General features: G+C 49.0%; 3 protein-coding genes and 2 long non-coding RNA genes across 5 annotated transcripts; 3 read left to right on the top strand and 2 right to left on the bottom strand.

The window, feature by feature from the left end:
* Nucleotides 1-1,331: 1,331 nt before the first annotated feature.
* LOC127330563 (uncharacterized) lies at nucleotides 1,332-2,566 on the top strand. The gene is made up of 2 exons (XR_007869333.2): nucleotides 1,332-1,745; nucleotides 1,891-2,566. It is a non-coding gene; the product is annotated as an uncharacterized lncRNA (long non-coding RNA).
* Nucleotides 2,567-3,842: 1,276 nt separating this feature from the next.
* On the top strand, nucleotides 3,843-5,040 carry LOC127330561 (uncharacterized). Its single transcript, XR_007869332.1, has 2 exons — nucleotides 3,843-4,219; nucleotides 4,365-5,040. It is a non-coding gene; the product is annotated as an uncharacterized lncRNA (long non-coding RNA).
* A 983-nt stretch (nucleotides 5,041-6,023) lies between these two features.
* Nucleotides 6,024-7,192, bottom strand: LOC127329281 (uncharacterized). The gene is made up of 2 exons (XM_051355812.1): nucleotides 6,129-7,192; nucleotides 6,024-6,030 (listed from the first exon to the last, which is right to left on the bottom strand). Exons 1-2 carry the CDS (start codon nucleotides 7,190-7,192, stop codon nucleotides 6,024-6,026), a joined length of 1,071 nt encoding a protein of 356 aa, XP_051211772.1.
* A 3,545-nt stretch (nucleotides 7,193-10,737) lies between these two features.
* LOC127329280 (uncharacterized) lies at nucleotides 10,738-11,838 on the bottom strand. Its single transcript, XM_051355811.1, has one exon. It carries the CDS (start codon nucleotides 11,836-11,838, stop codon nucleotides 10,738-10,740), a length of 1,101 nt encoding a protein of 366 aa, XP_051211771.1.
* Nucleotides 11,839-16,717: 4,879 nt separating this feature from the next.
* Nucleotides 16,718-17,089, top strand: LOC127329278 (uncharacterized). Its single transcript, XM_051355809.1, has one exon. It carries the CDS (start codon nucleotides 16,718-16,720, stop codon nucleotides 17,087-17,089), a length of 372 nt encoding a protein of 123 aa, XP_051211769.1.
* The last annotated feature ends 4,660 nt before the right edge of the window (nucleotides 17,090-21,749 follow it).

Raw genomic sequence — 21,749 nt, 5'->3', positions numbered from 1 at the left:
AAACCCGCCATTTTAGCACGGGGACGCGGTCGACACGCTCGCAGATGCGTGAAAATATAGCGCGTCCGGCAAATGGAAATGTTTGCCTCGCGCGCTAAATTTACCGCACCAAACCAACCGCCACACCGTCGAAGCGCCACCCACCGCTTTCCACCGCCGAAGCATTGCTCCAAGTTCTCCCCCTTCACTGCCAAAGCGTCGGCATGCCTCCGCTCAGGAGCTCCTCCGGCTACCACGTCGTGCGCATCCGACCGGCGGGCAACTTCTACGCGGAGATACGCGCCGCCGGCTACTGCCTGACGCTCGGGATGTTCAAGACCGCGCACGAGGCCTCGCGCGCCTATGACGCAGTCGCCATCCATGTCGCGACCTCAACTTCCACGATGTCAACTCCGCTGGTTGGCGCCTCTACCGCGCATTGTCACCATAGAGGAGGGGCAGCACCACCGATAGTGCCAGCGCCGGCCCGCCATCGCCGCGGCGGACTAGTGCGCCATGGCAGCATGGCGCGAGAACTTCCCTCATGACGTCGTCGACGAGAACAAGTTCTTCAAGCAGCAGCGGGCGGAGCGCAAGGCGGAGAAGCAAGCCAAGCGGGCGCGCAAGGTGTTCATCTTGGTGCAGATGGAAGGCCCGAGCACCATCGACGATGACGATCCTCGGTGGGCGCATCTGTTCTCGTCCATTGCACCGAGTTCATCGGACTCCGACATCGAGTTCGACGACTAGATATTCTTTAGTTTACGTTGTAATTTTCCTGTTTTAGTTTAGATCGTTGCATTTGTATCCATTTGATATGAAATTTACATCGAAATCTGTCTCGCGCGCACTGATTTTTGCTTGAAAAGTTTCTATTCGCGCGTGAAAATATAAAGTGCCTGGTAAAGCAGTCGCCTACCGCCCCGCGTGCAAAAAACGTAAATCTATACCTAATAATAAAAGCAAAAGGGTTTCTCCCTCGGTCGTTCATCCAATTCAAAACGCCCTAAAAAGTAGAGAAAATTACCCACCCTGCCACCCATCTATCTATACCTCTATACCTAATAATAAAGTACAAAGCGTTTCCTTGGTTCGGTCCGTTTGGTTTGGTCGCCCGTCCGCTTGGTCCGTTTAGCTTCGCTGGATCATCTTTCCTACGTCTTCACACCGAACGGAACCGCCACATACAGAGTCCTGGTCGATCTCGAGAGCAAGATTTCCTTCTTTGATCCGTCGATCGTGGTCCTGCCCACGTCCGATCTCGCGACGTGCATATAACTAGCGTAGCTTCGCTCTCCTTTTCCGTTGGTTTCTCTCTATCTCTTTCTTCAGAGAGTTTTACGTCGCCTTGGAGTCCACCTCCAACTCAATTGATCGTGTCCTCAAATAGCTAACCACACGATGGTCCCAAGTTTAGCTACGCTGCCTAGCCAATCTATCGAGACTTCGTCGCTTGGCCGCTATTCGCCATGGACATCGGGAGGGATCGGAGCTGCACAAGCACGATGTCGGGGAGGCCATGTTGTCGGCTGTTCGCCATGCCGGCCTGACGACAAAGAGAAGGCATTGGAGCCGAACGAGGACGATGTTCGGCTGCTCAAATCGAAAATACTTGCGATTGAATTCTCCCAGTCACGACACCCTGACCACGGGCTCCCGGGAAGGGCAGGCGCATCGAACCTCCGTTCCAACGCTGCCGGACTCTTGCCAGCGCGCCGGTCTTGATTCACCCGCCTGCCCCTTCGGTTACTCCGGAATTTGAAGAGGTTCTTCTGCTGTTCCTTGATCAGAATCAGGCCTGCGCGAGAGTTTTCTGTGCTGCCGCCAACGTTTCCGGCGGTTCTGCTATTGAGCGCAAAACTTCAGATCTTGGGCGTCGATTGCAAGGATTTTCATCCTTTGTTTGTGCAGAGACAGAGCCGGGGATCGTATGTCATGTAATGCGGCGAAGGGTCTTCAGTCTGGTGCTTGTCTTTCTGGCGTGCCTACACTGTTGCCGTAATGCCGTCGCTCGCGGGCCGGTAGGTACTGCTCATCCGATACGTCGACAGACACGTTCTGCAGCCAGGCATCCACGGGGAAGATCAGGAGGCCATTGTTTAGTCCGAGGAAGAAGACCGTCTGCCAGACCCCTGATCATAAGCTTGCTGTCATGTAAGCCATGTAAGGAAAGGGAGGTTGGATCAGCTTCTCAAATTTACGTATGCTTCTGGTCTCACGCCGAGTGCGCAATCTATCCTACATTTAATTCTGAATAGGGCTGTAGGATTTGCGTATATATGAAACACGTGGTATTTAGTTTCCAGAAAGCGAGGCACACATCTCCAGCGCTATGGGAATATAATAATTCAGATAATCTATTCGGACCCTGATTCCTTTCGAGCCCACTGCTGTTGTAGAAGAGGCACACTATGTTTTCATGTTTTCCTCTCTTCTTTGTTTCGTTCTAAAAGAGCATGTTATTGGCATGTACGACTGCCTGCATTCTGTAGTTTACCTCTGAATGTACATCGTAATGTTGGCTTGCTACTGTAGTTTAGTTTTGATTCTATCTTTACTTTTGGAAAATACAATTGTCAATTGGCTATTTGGTTTCATCGAAATATCACCTATACTCTCAATTTAAATTTAATTGTTTGGGTCTCACCGCTAATTTCAGAAACCTTGGTGCTGCTGCAGTTTCCGTTGTGACGGAGTCATCGGGGACTAATGCTTCAGAAGCACTTTCCGAGAACAAGGCTAAATGATCGTTCACTTAATGTGTTAGTGATAATTTTTGTTCAAAAGTAAAAAACATGCAGTGATAACATAGAATGTTTATCATGGAAAATAGAAAGGGCCGAGCAATGATACATAAATATAACTTGAAGTATGTAAAGCAGTCCACAAATCTTAAAAATTGAGTGGCCCATGATCGCTGTGTGGCAAATCAACATGGTCGTTGACTTCGCCACATGAATCTTCTTCGTGACCTACAAAATATTCACATGTAGTGAGACAAATCTTACAAACCCTCGCGGTGCGGCAAATCAATAGATTCGTTGTCTTTGGAACAAGATTTTTTCATGACCTACAAAATATTGACCCGTAGCGAAGCACGGGCAAATGTCCTAGTCAGCTGTAAATTTGTTTTATAGCGGGGGTGTTTTAGGAGCATGTTGGAGTCATGCTTTTATAATAGTTCGTTAGTTTTTTTTTTTTTTTTGAAATGTAATAGTTCATCGGTTGGAGATGCTCCAATCAGTACAATTATATAACCGGATCGCTAACTCCCGGTTAGCCGGAAACTAAGTTAGAACGTGATCAACTTGACTACCGTTAGATTTACATCGTGATTTGGGCATACGAGAATTATACATGGATATGTAACTGCACATGCATGTGTAATTGCGTATCCTTTTACCCCAATTACACGTGAATTACACATGAAATCAGGTTGACAGGAAATTAAGAATTTCCGGTCGACCGGAATCAGCCGCGTCCATTATATAAACTAGTACGGTGGGTCTTGAAGAAAAAATAGAAGAAAACACAATTCCATTGACTACGAAATATAGAAGATACAGAGAGCTATGTTCTGTAAATAAGGGAAAACATTATTGGATGTTCAGGATAAGGCCGAGACGTCAAACAGTACGTGGAGTTGGTTCAGTATGAGGAGCCAGGAGTGTGCTCCGCCGGAAATTCGGTCTATGCTCTTAGCAGGGTCAACCGATTTCCAGCCAATTCCCAGTACGGCAGAGAGGCGCCAAGCTGCGATCCTGCTGTTGATCGACATAGATGGCGACATCCACCACGACATCCTGCTGTTGAAGAACACACAACGCCTCTCGTAGCCAAAATAAGAAGGGGAAGAAGATGACTCCGCGGAGGACGGCCATCCACCGGCTCCTCCATGTCGTACTCTTGGCCATGGCGCCACCCTTCCGTGGTTTCGACCTCCATGGACATCGGGAGGGATCGGAGCTGCACAAGCACGATGTCGGGGAGGCCATGTTGTCGGCTGTTCGCCATGCCGGCCTGACGACAAAGAGAAGGCATTGGAGCCGAACGAGGACGATGTTCGGCTGCTCAAATCGAAAATACTTGCGATTGAATTCTCCCAGTCACGACACCCTGACCACGGGCTCCCGGGAAGGGCAGGCGCATCGAACCTCCGTTCCAACGCTGCCGGACTCTTGCCAGCGCGCCGGTCTTGATTCACCCGCCTGCCCCTTCGGTTACTCCGGAATTTGAAGAGGTTCTTCTGCTGTTCCTTGATCAGAATCAGGCCTGCGCGAGAGTTTTCTGTGCTGCCGCCAACGTTTCCGGCGGTTCTGCTATTGAGCGCAAAACTTCAGATCTTGGGCGTCGATTGCAAGGATTTTCATCCTTTGTTTGTGCAGAGACAGAGCCGGGGATCGTATGTCATGTAATGCGGCGAAGGGTCTTCAGTCTGGTGCTTGTCTTTCTGGCGTGCCTACACTGTTGCCGTAATGCCGTCGCTCGCGGGCCGGTAGGTACTGCTCATCCGATACGTCGACAGACACGTTCTGCAGCCAGGCATCCACGGGGAAGATCAGGAGGCCATTGTTTAGTCCGAGGAAGAAGACCGTCTGCCAGACCCCTGATCATAAGCTTGCTGTCATGTAAGCCATGTAAGGAAAGGGAGGTTGGATCAGCTTCTCAAATTTACGTATGCTTCTGGTCTCACGCCGAGTGCGCAATCTATCCTACATTTAATTCTGAATAGGGCTGTAGGATTTGCGTATATATGAAACACGTGGTATTTAGTTTCCAGAAAGCGAGGCACACATCTCCAGCGCTATGGGAATATAATAATTCAGATAATCTATTCGGACCCTGATTCCTTTCGAGCCCACTGCTGTTGTAGAAGAGGCACACTATGTTTTCATGTTTTCCTCTCTTCTTTGTTTCGTTCTAAAAGAGCATGTTATTGGCATGTACGACTGCCTGCATTCTGTAGTTTACCTCTGAATGTACATCGTAATGTTGGCTTGCTACTGTAGTTTAGTTTTGATTCTATCTTTACTTTTGGAAAATACAATTGTCAATTGGCTATTTGGTTTCATCGAAATATCACCTATACTCTCAATTTAAATTTAATTGTTTGGGTCTCACCGCTAATTTCAGAAACCTTGGTGCTGCTGCAGTTTCCGTTGTGACGGAGTCATCGGGGACTAATGCTTCAGAAGCACTTTCCGAGAACAAGGCTAAATGATCGTTCACTTAATGTGTTAGTGATAATTTTTGTTCAAAAGTAAAAAACATGCAGTGATAACATAGAATGTTTATCATGGAAAATAGAAAGGGCCGAGCAATGATACATAAATATAACTTGAAGTATGTAAAGCAGTCCACAAATCTTAAAAATTGAGTGGCCCATGATCGCTGTGTGGCAAATCAACATGGTCGTTGACTTCGCCACATGAATCTTCTTCGTGACCTACAAAATATTCACATGTAGTGAGACAAATCTTACAAACCCTCGCGGTGCGGCAAATCAATAGATTCGTTGTCTTTGGAACAAGATTTTTTCATGACCTACAAAATATTGACCCGTAGCGAAGCACGGGCAAATGTCCTAGTCAGCTGTAAATTTGTTTTATAGCGGGGGTGTTTTAGGAGCATGTTGGAGTCATGCTTTTATAATAGTTCGTTAGTTTTTTTTTTTTTTTTGAAATGTAATAGTTCATCGGTTGGAGATGCTCCAATCAGTACAATTATATAACCGGATCGCTAACTCCCGGTTAGCCGGAAACTAAGTTAGAACGTGATCAACTTGACTACCGTTAGATTTACATCGTGATTTGGGCATACGAGAATTATACATGGATATGTAACTGCACATGCATGTGTAATTGCGTATCCTTTTACCCCAATTACACGTGAATTACACATGAAATCAGGTTGACAGGAAATTAAGAATTTCCGGTCGACCGGAATCAGCCGCGTCCATTATATAAACTAGTACGGTGGGTCTTGAAGAAAAAATAGAAGAAAACACAATTCCATTGACTACGAAATATAGAAGATACAGAGAGCTATGTTCTGTAAATAAGGGAAAACATTATTGGATGTTCAGGATAAGGCCGAGACGTCAAACAGTACGTGGAGTTGGTTTTTCGACCGGCAAAGCGCAAGCACACCCATCCGTCACTTTTCCAGCCGGCCGAGCTATTTCCGTCACCCGCTGTACCCACGACTTGATAACTCCGACCACTTTGCAGCGGTAGTGCCACTGATGTACCTCTCCGTTTGTTGCATCACAAACATGTTCACCAGCATCAGCGGCGGTGACAGTCGCCACATCCCGGACAAGTGGGTTATGTAGAACGTGCTTGTCGAAACCCTTGCCAAGGAACCGCTTCAAGAAGCTGAGCTGGACTAACCTCGCCCACGTCGACGTCTCCTCCAGATTCGGGCACTGGCCGTGCTTGATGTCGGCGGCGAGATTGGCCACTCTGTCGTCGGGTTCTTGCATGTTCTTAGGCGAGGCATGCCGCGTCAGGATGAGCTCGGCCCACATGGCCAACACCACGCCGGCGGCCGTCCGAACAGAAAGGTCGTCGCTCTCGAGGATCTCGGCAAGGTGGTGGGGCGGGATCGTGGTCTCTTTCCACTCGTACGGGCAGGTATTCAAACCGACGAGGGTGCTGAGGAGCAACGTCCAAGCGGTCACAGCTGCGTCCAGGACCTCAGGGCTCACCGTCCAGCTCTGGCCTGTTTCGGAGAGGTCGGGGGCTAACCTTGGGTTGAACACGGCCATGACGGCCTTCATGCACTCATGAGTGTCCTCCGGCCGGTGAGCGCCGGCGAAGGTGACGGCGGCGATGCATTGGAGAGCGGCTACCAGCGTCGCCGTGTCGGACGACTCGTGCATCGTGTTCCTCGCGACGGCGAGCGCAGCTCCGAACACCGCGTCGAAGTAGTACTTGTTGGGTCTGGCCCCGACGGTGAGCGCGAGGAGGCCGATGGCGCGGTAGGCGAGCCTGGCCTCGGAGGCGGTGCCCGCCACGAGCGAGCGCAAGCAGCAGTCGGCGATGGTCAAGTCCCGGAGGTCAATCTCGTCCACGGATTTGAAGCCCTCGAGCGCACCGACGAGGTTTTTCATGGCGTCCTCGTATAATGCCTCCTCCCGATTGGGTCGTCTCCTGCTCCCGCGGAGCCTCCAGATGCAGCTATCCAAGGCATCGTAGTCTCGCTCTCGCATGCCGTTGTTTGTAGCGGAAGCACGAGAGATTCGGGCACCCATCAAGCTAGCTATCTACGCCAGAGTTCAGAGGATCGATCGATCGATCAGATCGCTCGGATAACAGCGGGAGGACGGGGACAACGCGTGGGGATTATAACTTCTTTAAAACGAATCGGTAACTCTAAATCTGTACAAACAGTTCGCTAGTTTGTCCGCCTGCAGTCCTACTTCGGGCCAGGTTACACGGGCCTCAGGTTTTTGTCGGGCCGGGTTTGACTATTGCAATATTTCGGGCTTTGGGCCGATCTTGGGCTTGATTCTTGAAGATCAGGGTTTTACAAGCCCGTCCTGACACCCAGCCTGGCTCTAGGTATGGCTTAGGCGTGATTACAGCTGGTATAAATGGTAAAGAAAATTTAAATCGTAGATTAGCCCATAAACGAAATCTGACATGGGTGTCCACATGCCATTGACTACATAGTGCTGCTCTTTCTTTCTTTATTGAACCAGTCCCGGGGGGGGGGGGGGGGGGGGGAGAGACCAAACATCAAGCAATCTCACCGAGATAATTTCAGTTGTAGGACCTCAACGTGAATCACCAACTTGAGATAGTGGTGCTCTTTCTTCCTTCATTGAGGATCATTCTCGGGGGGGGGGGGGGGGGGTCAAACTTCATCAAGCAATCTCACCGAGATAATGTTGAGTTATAGGACCTTAACGTGAATCACCAACTTCAGAATTTGTGGCGTACCATTTCCGGTCTCCAAGTGCCCATGTCCTCTTCTAATGATGTGTGCTATATCATTGTTTCCCATCTTCACAATACAAGAATTATCCGGTGTAGCCCGAGCTAACCCGCCGCCTCCCTCTCCAGCCACCCTCCCGGGCGACGGCTGAGGCCCCTCCTCCGCCTGCGCCCCACAGCCACCCGCCACCCATCGCCCTCAGCCGCTGCCGGCCGCGGCCCCGACCCCGGCGCTGTCCTTGGCCCTGCCCCCCGTGCCTTGGCCCCGGTCCCGGCCGGGCTATGGCGGTGGTGGCAACGCCCCTCCGTCGAATCGACGAGGGGGAGAAGAGGGTTTTCGCGGCGGCATTCCATGGGAGGTGATGTAGCGCCGGTGGAGGAAGCCGGGCGGCACGACTACTTGGCCGGGGCCTGAGGCTCTCCGTCGGTAGCCATGGAGGATTCGGTGGAGCGGTGGCGGCCTCCGCCCACGGTAACGGTTCGGCGGCGGTACGCATGATCCGCGCCGCTGTCCTCTTCCTTGGTGATCCGGCAGGAGGGATTGGCGGCGTGGGGGCTGCTGATCTTGCTTTGTTTTTGGTGGCGGTCCTCGGGTTTCTCGCATGCGAGGATAAAGATCTTCCGGAGGTCAGTTTGCTTTGATCTGGCTGGAGAGATGAGTTCGGGAAAGCTCCGCTGGCGAATGGAACAGTGCATCTTTTGCCTACAGTTTGCTGGATCGGGTGGTTCACTTTATGTTCATATGCTCCAGATTCTTGTGGTCACTTCATTTTGGAAAACATACATCCAAAAACTTGATAACATGTATTTCATTTCTAAGCCACAACACCCGTTGGGTAGAATATGGAAAAGAACTTAATGAAGTGTGACACATATTTATAAACAACATTGGTTAGAAATATAACCATACGCCACATGATCGTTAATTAGGCCGGTAAACTTGCCACATTCATGTGTATTTCATACTGTTCATAAGGGAGTAAACATGATAAAATGAGTCGGAACATTAGCTTTATTCATTCACTCTCTAAATAAGACTTCTCGTTGGTTCCATCCTACTTGGAGAATTCACCATTGTAGTGTAAGAGAAGTGAATGTCATCATTTCCCATATTTCACTGAGACAACCCATTCCGCCCTTGAAATGTGGTAAACTTGACCATAATTTTGATGAGGTCTAACTATTCAACTCAATCAGTTACATCTTAATTAGGCCATAGCACAGGGATATTCACTTTGGCTCATAGGAGCATTTGCTTCCATTGTGTGAATCTACATTTCGAAGTGTCAAAAAATTCTAAACTAAAAATTTTCATGTACATCTACACATTTTATGTTCGTACACAAGTTTTCAAAAAAAACTATAAAAATTTGTGGCTCCAGTAAAAAAGACAATTTTTGATGATATAACACGACTACGTACAGGACATTTTTTTTATCTTTTTTGTACACGCCACATAAAATGTTGTTTCTCCATGAAAACGTGTGCACTAACATAGAATGTCACGATGTACAACAAAAAAATTATGTTAGAATTTTTTGACATTTTTAAAATTGTTTTTTAATTATTTTGTATAATAGGAGCATTTGCTCCTATGAGCCAAAACGCCACCTCCCATAGCACACATCAATATTACACAAGATTCATTCATCGAGGACATAAATTTTCTCACTACATGGTGAGACTAACAGAAGCTGATTCATTACAAAGAACAAAAGGTTCGTTTGAATAAACAAAAATGGTTTATAATGCTTTAATCTTTATTGTCCTCATAGCAAACATCTTTTCCAATTACTGGAAATGGATAGCATCTTTACGAGCATCATTATAAATATTAATATAACTTACAGTGACAAGCTCATTTTTATTCTAACCCGTAACATTGTTGAGCTAAAACGGGAAAGAACTTAATTATTTAAAATAGACACATGACAATAATCAATGTTGGTCAGAACATTGCCATATACCATGATAACATTTGCTCATAAATAAATCTCTAATCAAAACTTTTCCTTGGTTTCGTATTGACTTGAGAAACTGTAAAATCACATATTCACCAGTGAAAAACATTTGCTAGGTTAACATTCAATATTAACATAAAATACCAATATAATGCAATCCAACATGTTATTAGACACATGGATTCATAACAAATTGGTCATTCTGCCATCAAATTTTGACACTATAATCTCAGTAACATTAATCAAACATGTCAAAACAATCATTAAAACTTCCACCGGTATGGTAGAAATACCATTTATGTTGGACATTAACATCATAAAAAATGACACCTCACTGAGTAAACATTACAGTGACATAAAATGACATGAATATAATCATACAAGATGTCCAAATGAAAATTGGACATAGTATTACACCATGATTCACCGGAACATTGGTAAACAATAATAGTCAAATAAATGATAACACATGACCATAATGTTAACCATCACACTAATACATTACAATTCTTTAAACAGAAACATCCTTCATCAGAGAATCAACATTATTTTGGAGCCTTCATCTTCAGCATTTGCATGTCATAAGACGTAACATATTGACACATTAATTTAGCATAATACTATACATTGTGACTAGTCTAATGGTTCAACATTATTAGGTCATATACTGAAAACCAAACCACGCCACCATCAACTTTTTCTTAAGGTGGTATAAGCCCATCAGTGATGATCACGTCATCAAGCAATGCCATAATTATGGCATCAACATAAGATCAATAATAATGATCACATCATAGAAGATAAAACCTTTTTTTTCATATAAACATATACACACCGCCGACACCGTCAAAGCGGATCTAGCGCAAACAGTTTGCCAGCCGAGCTATCTCCGTCACCCATTGTACACACGACTCGATAGCTCCGACAACTTTGCCGCGGTAGTGCCACTGATGGTGTACTTTTCCGTCTGTTGAATCGCAGCCAAGCTCATCAGCCTCATCATCGGTGACAGTGGCCACCTCCCGCACGAGTGGGTTATGTAGAACGTGCTTGTCGAAACCCTCGCCAAGGAACCGTTTCAAGAAGCTGAGCTGGACCAACCTCGCCCACGTCGACGTCTCCTCCAGATTCGGGCACTGGCCGTGCTTCATGTCGGCGGCGAGATTGGGCACTCTGTCGTCGGGTTCTTGCATGTTCTTAGGCGAGGCATGCCGCGTCAGGATGAGCTCGGCCCACATGGCCAACACCACGCCGGCGGCCGTCCGAACAGAAAGGTCGTCGCTCTCGAGGATCTCGGCAAGGTGGTGGGGCGGGATCGTGGTCTCTTCCCACTCGTACGGGCAGGTATTCAAGCCGATGAGGGTGCTGAGGAGCAACGTCCAAGTGGTCACAGCTGCGTCCACGATCTCAGGGCTCACCGTCCAGCTCTGGCCTGTTTCGGAGAGGTCGGGGGCTAACCTTGGGTTGAACACGGCCATGACGGCCTTCATGCACTCATGAGTGTCCTCCGGCCGGCGCGCGCCGGCGAAGGTGACGGCGGCGATGCATTGGAGAGCGGCTACCAGCGTCGCCGTGTCGGACGACTCGTGCATCGTGTTCCTCGCGACGGCAAGCGCAGCTCCGAACACCGCGTCGAAGTAGTACTTGTTGGGTCTGGCCCCGACGGTGAGCGCGAGGAGGCCGATGGCGCGGTAGGCGAGCCTGGCCTCGGAGGCGGTGCCCGCCACGAGCGAGCGCAAGCAGCAGTCGGCGATGGTCAAGTCCCGGAGGTCAATCTCGTCCACGGATTTGAAGCCCTCGAGCGCACCGACGAGGTTTTTCATGGCGTCCTCGTATACTGCCTCCTCCTGATTGGGTCGTCTCCTGCTCCCGCGGAGCCTCCAGATGCAGCTATCCAAGGCATCATAGTCTCGCGTGCCGTTGTTTGTAGCGGAAGCACGAGAGATTCGGGCACCCATCAAGCTAGCTTATCTACGCCAGAGTTCAGAGGATCGATCGATCGATCAGATCGCTCGGGTAACAGCGGGAGGACGGGGACAACGCGTGGGGATTATAACTTCTTGATTACTCCTTCCTTAAAACGAATCGGTAACTCTAAATCTGTACAAACAGTTCGCTAATTGTTTTTTTTTTTTTGAGCTTAAAACAGTTCGCTAATTTGTCCGCCTGCAGTCCTACTTCGGGCCAGGTTACACGGGCCGCAGGTTTTTGTCGGGCCGGGATTGACTATTGCAATATTTCGGGCTTTCCGATCTTGGGCTTCATTCTTGAAGATCAGGGTTTTACAAGCCCGTCCTGACACCCAGCCTGGCTGTAGGTATGGCCCAGGCGTGATTACAGCTGGTATAAATGGTAAAGAAAATTTAACTCGTAGATTAGCCCATGAAACGAAATCTGACATGGGTGTCCACATGCCATTGACTAGATAGTGGTGCCCTGTACGGAAAGTACCATGTGCACATGAGTACAAGTGCTCCTTCGACTTTTGGATTTTTGAAAATTTCCAAACCTCGCTCTTTTATGTTTTCAAAAATTATGGTATTAAATATGTAGATATATTTAGACACGAGGAGTGTAGTCAAAAAAGTCCCATTAAAAAATACTTTGTATTTTGGAAAATACAAAAAAGACAAATTTCTGACTATAAATAGTAGTACAATAGTACGTATATTTTGTCGATGTCTTATCGAGAAATTTGTCTTTTTTGCATCTCCAAAAATATAACGTATTTTTTTGACGAGACTTTTTTGATTCCAATCCTCGTATACACATCTATCTACATATTTAATGTCATAATTCTTGAAAGCAGAGAAATATGAGAATCTGAAATTTTCAAAAATCCAAAAGTGAAGGGAGCACTGACTCCCATGTGCACAAAATCCTTGTCCTACCCTTTTTTCTTTATTGAATCAGTCTTTCTTTATTGATCAGTCGGGGGAGGGGGGTCAAACTTCATCAAGCAATCTCACTGAGATAATGTTAAGTTGTAGGACCTTAACGTGAATCACCAACTTGAGAATTTGTGGAGTACCATTTTCAGTTTCCAAGTGCACATGTCCTCTTCTAATGATGTGTGCTATATCACTGTTTTCCATCTTCACAATACAAGAATTATCTGGTGTATAGTTTGTGAAGAGCTCTCTACAATATGTAGTATGCATGGTAGCACCACTGTCTGGTATCCAAGTCATATCATCACCATCTGCAAGGCTATCGGGGGGGTGACCCCCGGTAGACCAAGACTATGGAAAATATGCCATAACATATCATTCATATACCGGATTATAGATTAATCTGGATCCTGAGAGTTAGGCTTAACTGTGCTAAGTTAGTACGGTGCGGTATACCAGGAGGGGTATGCCGAAGTGCCGGACTACATAAGAGATTGAGATACAAAGGCAAAGATGCCGGAGCTCAAAGGTAAAGATACCGGAGATCCGGCATAGGCTCAACTGTAGCATGTCGGCATTCCAGTCAAAGATTCCGTCAAGGACCAAAGGACAAGATGAGCGACGCACTTCAGCTTTTAATCGAAGCCCTGACGCCAAACCTGAAGATGACGTAAAAGAAACCGGACGAGGTCATCAGCCTCTGATTAAAGACAGAAGTATCGTCACTGGGGCCAAAGAAGGTTTATAAAGTAGCTTAGCTCATCAAAGTTGCCATTAGGGTTTCTTCCCTTGTAAGCCACCTCTCCCCTATATAAGGAGAAGAGGCACACCCCTGCGCGGGACGGTTCATTGGACAATTGATCTAGGGTTCGGTAGAGGTTCTCACCTTGTAGTCCGTACGTCTTCAACCTCTGGCCCTTGGCCAAGTTCCTGAGAATCAATACAATCTTGAGTGCAATCTCTTTCTCCCTCTTAACCTTCCCCTCACCCGGATCCTCAAGTGTACTTCCGGCCCCAACTTAAGCCTACCCATGGCATCTGTTGTTCCACCACGACGACAGTTGGCGCCCACCGTGGGGCCAGCAGCTGCGCTTGCCGGAGTTCATATCCGGGCGAGTCTCCTCACCGTCGCCGACGAGCGCGTGGTATCTGGCCTCGTCCAGCGCCTCGGCTCGCTGGACTTTGTCAACGACAACGTCGGCTGCTTCGCCAACGGCGACCGCTTTCCCAAGAACGGCCGCATCATCGAGTTTGGCGCGCACCGCGTTTACCTCGGCACCGTGCCAGAGCCCCAGTACCCATCGCTGGTGTTGGTGGCGCCGGATCCTGCAAGGTCTGCAGCTGCCCGCGGGACGCGCATCGACCGCGCCGCCGGCAGCGTCGAGGTCATGATGGCCGGCGCAGCCGGAGCGGGCCAAGGAGCAGCAGAAGAGGGCGCTGCGCAAGCCAAATCCGGGCGCACGTCAAAGCCTCCCACCGAGCACGACGAGATCACCGCCGGGACCTCCAACGTGCCACCGGCGGCAACTCCGCTCCAAGCTTCCATGAGTGTGCTGGCAACGCCAATCGCGCACAACGCCGATGTCGCGGCCGCACGAGCTGAGCTAGAAGCGCAACGGCAAACGCTGCTCACCGGCGGAGCAGATGTCATCCGAGCCCAGCGGGAGCTCAACCTAACCCTCCGTGAGTATAACGCAACGCATGGCTTTGCTTCAGTTAGTGCAAATCCCGCTAGAGTAGCAGGAAACCGGCTTAGAGGTCGTAACTTAGACCAGGATCTGCATCGGGAAGTTCTTTCCAGTAAATCTATGTTGGCTTCTTTGGGACCGGTAGAGAAACCTAAGTATAGCAGTCCGGATAAAACTTTGAAAGTTGCTAGGGCTGAAGTAGAGGCATGCGATTCACTATCAGGTGATGCTCTCGCAAAACAACAAGCCCGAGTAAAAGAGTTACTTGCAACAATCGAGGCACAAAATGCTGAGATGGCCCGGAACAACAAAGCGGCCATGGCATCTCAAACAGTGCGTTCGACAAAAAATGCCGGAAGCAAGTCCCATGGGCAGGCCTCGTCCCCCCATCCGGACAGAAGAAGATAAAAATATGCAAATTCACAACAGATGACTATGTATGATCCGGTTCTGGCCGGAAAGCAAAAGTCTGGGCAATATCATACCGGCAGAAAAAGCCAAGGGGCGGGTCATGGCTATGCCGAAAATGGCTATGCCGTAAACGCTTATGCCGGAAAAGGCGAAACTGGGAAAAATTATCGGGCGCCCAGAGCGGCGTACGCTGATGATGAAATGCCACCACCAAGGTACCCAAGAGGAAACGACGCAGTACCCAACCGGTATGATGAAGCCGATTCCGGGTTGGAAAGAACCGGATACCACCGTAATCCTTTGGGAGAATGTGTGGGAGAAAGATGCCTGCCGGAGCGAGATGCGCAGCACAGACTGGATAGAGTATACTTGTCCGAGATGATTGAATCTAAGGGTCCGCCGGGTCCAAAGTGTTTTGGCCCCCGGATCATGAGTGAAGAACCGCCGGTGCGTAACTTTCAGTTGCCCCTGGATACAAGAACATACGATGGCAGTACCAAGCTAGAAGATTGGCTCGCGGATTATGTTACAACGGTATATGTCGGTGGAGGTGGAGGAACCGCAACTGGCGGAGGAAACCGGCGCTGGGCGGTAAGATTCATACCGTCAGTCCTAGTTGGACCGGCACGCATTTGGCTAAACAATTTCCAGCCGGAAGCATAAATGGATGGCTTGATTTTGAAGAAGCATTCGTGAGAAACTTCAGCAGTACATACCGGAGACCAAACAGGCCGCAGCAGCTCGCCATGTGCCAGCAGCGCGAGAATGAAACAGACCGGGAATATCTGACCCGGTGGAGTTCAACAAGAAACTCCTGCGAGGATGTGATAGAAGCACAGGCCATCAGTTGGTTCTGTAATGGGTGCCGGAGAGGCTCACCGTTGTGGCAAAAATTACAAAGAAACATGCCAACCACTTTGGCCGAAATGATCCGGGTGACAGATAGCTATGTGTTTGGAGATCCAATGCAGCCGGCAATCGCGGGTGATCCATTGCCAAGAATCCCACCGCGCCAAGATCAATACCGGAACAACCACCATAACAAAAGGAGGGAAGATTTTCCGGATAGAAGATACGAAATGCAGCAAGTAGCCGTAGTGCAAGATAACTCGGGAGCCGGTGGGAGCCAAAGGCAAAAAACCAGAACTCAGTCGTGGGCTGGCTAGAAGAAACAGTGGGTGGAGAAAAAACCTTGGCATGATCAGCCAAAGTACACCATGGAATCCGCTATGGAGCAGCCGTGCCACTGGCACACTCCTAACCACGCGAAGCCGGTGAATCACTTGACAAAAGATTGCTCCTTGACCAAGCACTTGATGACAAGGGCCGCAATGAAAGATGCTAGAGACCAAGGTTTTGATGCACTGCCACCACCGCTACCGTTAACCGGGGCAAATGCGCAGCCGGTTTTCGCACAGCAAAACAAGCCGCATCAGCAAGGAGTTCATCAGGTGGTGCAAGGCAACAACAATCATGCCCCGCCCCCACACCACAAGGCCGGAATGTTTACCATGATCCGGACGTATGATGTTTGGTCTTTGTGACCAAACCAAGAGACCGACAAAGTGTGCATCGCCGCTCCATGGAAGTGAACGCCATCATACCGGCAGTGCCTAAATACATGTTGTGGTCAGAACAAGAGATCACTTGGTCATTCAAGGATCATCCAAAGGTGATGCCTAATCCGGGGAGGATATGCTCTGGTGGTGGACCCGATCATGCACGGAGCAACATCGCGAGTTCGGTTTAGCAAAGTGTTGGTGGATAACGGCAGTAGAATCAACATCATGTACCGGCACACCATGCACATTCTTGGCATAACCTAAAACATGATGGAGCCAAGCCGCATGACGTTCCACGGCATAGTTCCGGGATTGTCCTGCTCGCCAATGGGAAAAGTGCGGGTTGATGTGCTATTCGGTGGCCGAGATAAATGCCGTGTCGAGAACATTCTGTTTGAGGTTGTCGATCTGGACAACCCTTACCATGCACTGCTTGGGAGACCGGCATTGGCTAAGTTCATGGCCTCAATTCATACAGCGTATCTAAAGATGAAGATGTCGGCACCTAACGGTCCCTTAACCGTGGTGGGAAACTACAAGGTCAAGCTAGAAACCGCATCAGTCGGATCAAACTTGGCCGAGTCGCTGGTCATAGCGGAGGAAAAAAGAAGGATACAAACTGCTATCGCGCTGGCTCAATCATCCCAGCTGAATTAGCGGCAATGAGCAGCCCGCTTGGCGGGGTGGTTTTCAAACCGGCAAAGGAAACAAAAGACATCGTGTTGGATCTGGCTTACCCCGAGCGCACCGTTCGTATCGGTGCCGGCCTAAGTGAAGCATAGGAAAGCGCGGTCGTCAACTTCCTCCGTGAGAATCGGAACATCTTCGCCTAGTCTACTGATGACCTGGTGGGTGTGCCGAGGGAGTTGGCTGAGCACTCTCTGAATGTCCGGAAGGATGCAAAGCCGGTAAAGCAACCTTTACGCCGGTTCGCTGAAGACAGGAGGAAGATTATCGGAGAGGAGGTAACAAAACTGCTGGTATCCGGCTTCATCATCGAAGTCCTGCATATCGAGTGGCTGGCAAACCCAGTGCTGGTCGAGAATAAGAAAGAAGAAGACCCCAAAGCACCCAAGGCTTGGCGCATGTGCATTGACTACACGCACTTGAACAAGGCATGTCCCAAAGACCCGTTCCCATTACCCTGGATTGATCAGGTGATCGATTCCACAGCTGGATGTGAACAGTTGTCATTTATGGATGCTTACTCTGGTTTCCACTAGATTCCCTGAAAAAGGAAGATCAAATAAAAACTGCTTTCATTATCCCGCATGGGGCTTATTGCTATGTCACTATGCCCTTTGGTCTGAGAAATGCCGGTGCAACATACCAGTGATGTATGCAGAAATGCTGGTGCAACATACCAGCGATGTATGCAGAAATGCCTTCATGATCAAATCGGTAAAAAGTTCATGTCTATGTCGACGATGTCGTGATAAAAACTAAAGTAAAAGATACCTTGATCGACGATCTGAGGCAAACATTTGATAACCTAAGAAGGTTCCGGATGAAACTCAACCCAGCAAAATGTACCTTCGGAGCACCAGCCAGAAAAATTCTCGGTTTCTTGGTGTCGAGCCGCGGCATTGAGGTCAATCAGGTTAAGATTCGAGCCATCGAAAGGATGGAACTACCACAATGTCTCAATGACGTGCAAAAGTTCACCGGATGCTTGGCATCCTTGAGCCGGTTTGTAAGCCGGTTGGGAGAAAAAGCCTTACCCCTGTGTGCGCTAATGAAAAAATCAGACACTTTCATCTGGACCTCACAGGCAGATGCGGCATTCAAAGATATGAAAAAGATGCTAGCCACCGCGCCCATTCTGGCATCTCCCTTGGAAAAAGAGCCCATGATGCTCTACATAGCAGCAACAAACTGGATCGTAAGTGCCGTGGTTGTGGTGGAAAGAGAAGAAGAAGAAGGAAAAAACCGTGCAGAGGCATGTATACTACCTGAGCGAGGTGCTCTCCCTCTCGAAACAAAATTACCCACACTACCAGAAAATGACTTATGGCGTGTTCATGGCCTCTACAAAGCCGAAGCATTACTTCGAGGAACACCCGATGACGGTGGTGTGCGAGGCTCCTATCTCGGAAATCATCGGCAACAAGGATGCAAGCAGCAGGATCGCAAAATGGGCAATCCAATTGTCACCATACGTGCCGCAGTACAAAAGAAGAGATGCGATTAAGTCGCAGGCACTGGCAGATTTCCTGGTAGATTGGGCCGAGATGCAATACAAGCCGCCACTACCGGAAACAGAGTACTGGAGGATGCACTTTGATGGATCAAAACTCAAGGAAGGACTTGGAGCCGGGGTGGTGCTCACCTCACCAAAGGGAGACAACTTGAGGTATGTCCTGCAAATACACTTCAGGGCATCAAACAATGTCGCTGAGTATGAGGCTTTAGTCCATGGGCTCAAGGTAGCAAAAGAAGTCGGAGTGCGCCAGATCATATGTTACAGTGACTCAGATCTTGTGGTACAGAAGTGTTCCGAGATTGGGATGCAAAAGATGCAAACATGGCAACATACCGGTTCTACGTGCAGCAAATCGCCGGGTTCTTTGAAGGATGCGAGTTTCACCATGTGCCGAGGGCAGAAAATGACGCAGCTGACACTTTGTCCAAGCTAGGCTCATCCAGGCAAGAAATATCTGCCGGAATAGCGCTATCCCACCTAAGGAAGTCGTCGATCAAACCGAGTCCGGAATCCGAATCAATTTATGTGCCGAAATCGCACATTGTCCCGATGGACATTGATAACCCAAACCCGGGGACTGCTCCCTCTGGCTCGGAGACTGCTGCATCTAACCCGGGGACTTCAGGGTCGAAGCCGGAACAAGCTATGTCTGTGGATCGCATGGAGATCGATATGTCGGTCTTTGTGGTTAGAGAAGCACCAACCTGGGTAAAACCTATTAAGGAATTCCTAGTCAACGGCTGTGTGCCAGCTGATGAAGCCGAATCAAGAAGATTTCAAAGGAGGTCCAAAGCGTACATCATCATCAATGGTGAGATGTACAAGAGAAGCGTAACAGGAGTGCTACAGCACTGTGTGGAACCAGAAGAAGGAAAATAAATGCTCCGAGAGATCAACCAAGGGGAATGTGGGCACCATGCTTCATCAAGGGCATTGGTAGCAAAAGTGTTCTGGCATTGGTTTTACCGGCCCGCGGCTTTGGAAGACGCTGAGGACTTGGTCCGGAAGTGCAATGGATGCCAGAGGTACATCAAGAAAAATCACATCCCGGCCAGCCTCCAGCTTAAAAACAATCCCGATAACGTGGCCCTTTGCAGTTTGGTGCCTAGACATGGTCGGACCATTCCAGCCGGCAAGAGGATAAATGACGCATGTCCTAGTAATGGTGGATAAGTTCACCAAATGGGTGGAAGTTAGACCAATCCGGAAATGTGATGGGCACACGGCCGTCAAGTTTCTGAAAGACATCATCTTGCGGTATGGTTACTCGCACAGTATTATCACTGACAACGGCTCAAACTTCGCCCAAGGAGAATTCAAGTGATTTTGTGAGGATAACAGAATCCGGTTGGATCTAGCCTCAGTGGCACACCCGGAAGCTAATGGCCAAGTGGAAAGGATGAATGCACTCGTGCTGTCCGGAATAAAACCATGGCTTATCGAGCTACTCCAAAAAATGCCAGGATGTTGGCTTGATGAATTACCATCTGTGCTGTGGAGTATAAGAACCACACCAAACCGATCAACCGATTATACACCGATTTTTGATGGTATATGGAGAAGAAGCGGTCATACCAACCGATATTCTCCATGACTCACCACGAGTTCAACTCTATACACAGGAAGAGGTCAAAGAGGCCAGAGAAAATGATGTCGATTTGCGAGCTGGCATTGGCAAGATCAGCCATATACCAATAAAATCTCAGACGCTATCATAGCCGGAAGGTAAACCCAAGGGTATTCCAAGAAGGAGACCTGGTGCTACGTCTAGTGCAGCGCACTGAAGGATGGCACAAACTATCAAGCCCATGGGAGGTGTTGTGGGCTAAGCCCTAGGGATGGCCCGATCTTCACGGATTTGGGTGGAGTTCGTGGGGGAGGTGGATGAACGCGATGAACACGTGGGGGAATCGCGGGATACAACGCACACACACACACAAATCGGTTTTCCCTCGTTGGCCCGAACCACCAACTCGATAGAAGTTGCAGGAAAAGACCTTGCGGTAGAAGTCCCGCAAAAAGATCGACGAATCGAGATCCTATGAATCTAGAAGGGCGAAAAGACCAAATCGATAGAAGTGCAAGCAAAAGATCCAAAGGATAGAAGTGCAAGCAAAAGACCAACTTGATAGAAGTCGCCAAAGAGATACAAAGGATTCGATCGGAGCCCGGGTGGGTAAGCGAAGGGGTAAGTTACAAGCTGAAAGTGCTGATGTGTTGAAACACGCAGGGGCGGAAGTTCCGGCCAAGTTGGGCGGAAGTTCCGGTCAGGGGCGGAAGTTCCGGTCCTGGGGGCCGGAAGTTCCGGCCAAGTTCCGGCCTAGTTCCGGAAATGGCCAATTTCCTTGCAGATGGTTCCCGGGATGTATTTGGCGTGTTTCCGGAACAAGGGCGGAACTTGGGCGGAAGTTCCAGTCGGCGGAAGTTCCGGTCGCAGGAGGCGGAAGTTCCGGCTGGTGGCTTTTTCCTGGGCGCTGGAAAGCATCTTGGCGGCATTTTGGCAGCATCTGGCTGGAAGTTCCGGTCCTGGGGGGCGGAAGTTCCGGCTGGGGCGCTGTAGCTCCACCTTCTTCATTTCCAGCTCTCTCTCCATTGGCTTGGTCTCCATGGCTTGCTTCTTGGTCGATGTACCTGATTGAACATAGGGTATTTGCATGAAGTAGCAAGCCATCCAAGGGGGTATCAAATGCATACGTGGAGAGGAGCGAATTCACCTCTTGGTGTAGGGCTTTGGCTCGAGCTCGTGTCATTGGGCCACGAGGAGGGCTTGTAGGTCTTGATGTAGTGTCGACCTTGGGTAGGGCTGCATCATCTCCCCCCCTTGGGAAAGAGTCGTCCTCGACTCTACGTTCTCCTCATCGCCATGATAGGGTGAGAGGTCGGACACATTGAACGTGTTGCTCACCAAGTACTTGGATGTTGGTATGTCGATGACGAAGGCATTGTCGTTGATGCGCTTGAGGACCTTGACGGGACCATCACCTCGGGGCTTGAGCTTGGAGTTTCTTTCTTGAGGGAAACGGTCCTTGCGAAGATATAACCATACTAGGTCTCCTTCATTGAAGATCTGTGCCTTTTTCTTCATGTTGAGTCTAGTGGCTTGGTGAAGAACTT

The sequence above is a fragment of the Lolium perenne genome, chromosome 2 (assembly GCF_019359855.2).
Source record: "Lolium perenne isolate Kyuss_39 chromosome 2, Kyuss_2.0, whole genome shotgun sequence".
Lineage (NCBI taxonomy): Eukaryota > Viridiplantae > Streptophyta > Magnoliopsida > Poales > Poaceae > Lolium > Lolium perenne.
The sequence above is the reverse complement of the archived record's forward strand: the minus strand, read 5'-3'. Positions and strand labels throughout refer to the sequence as shown.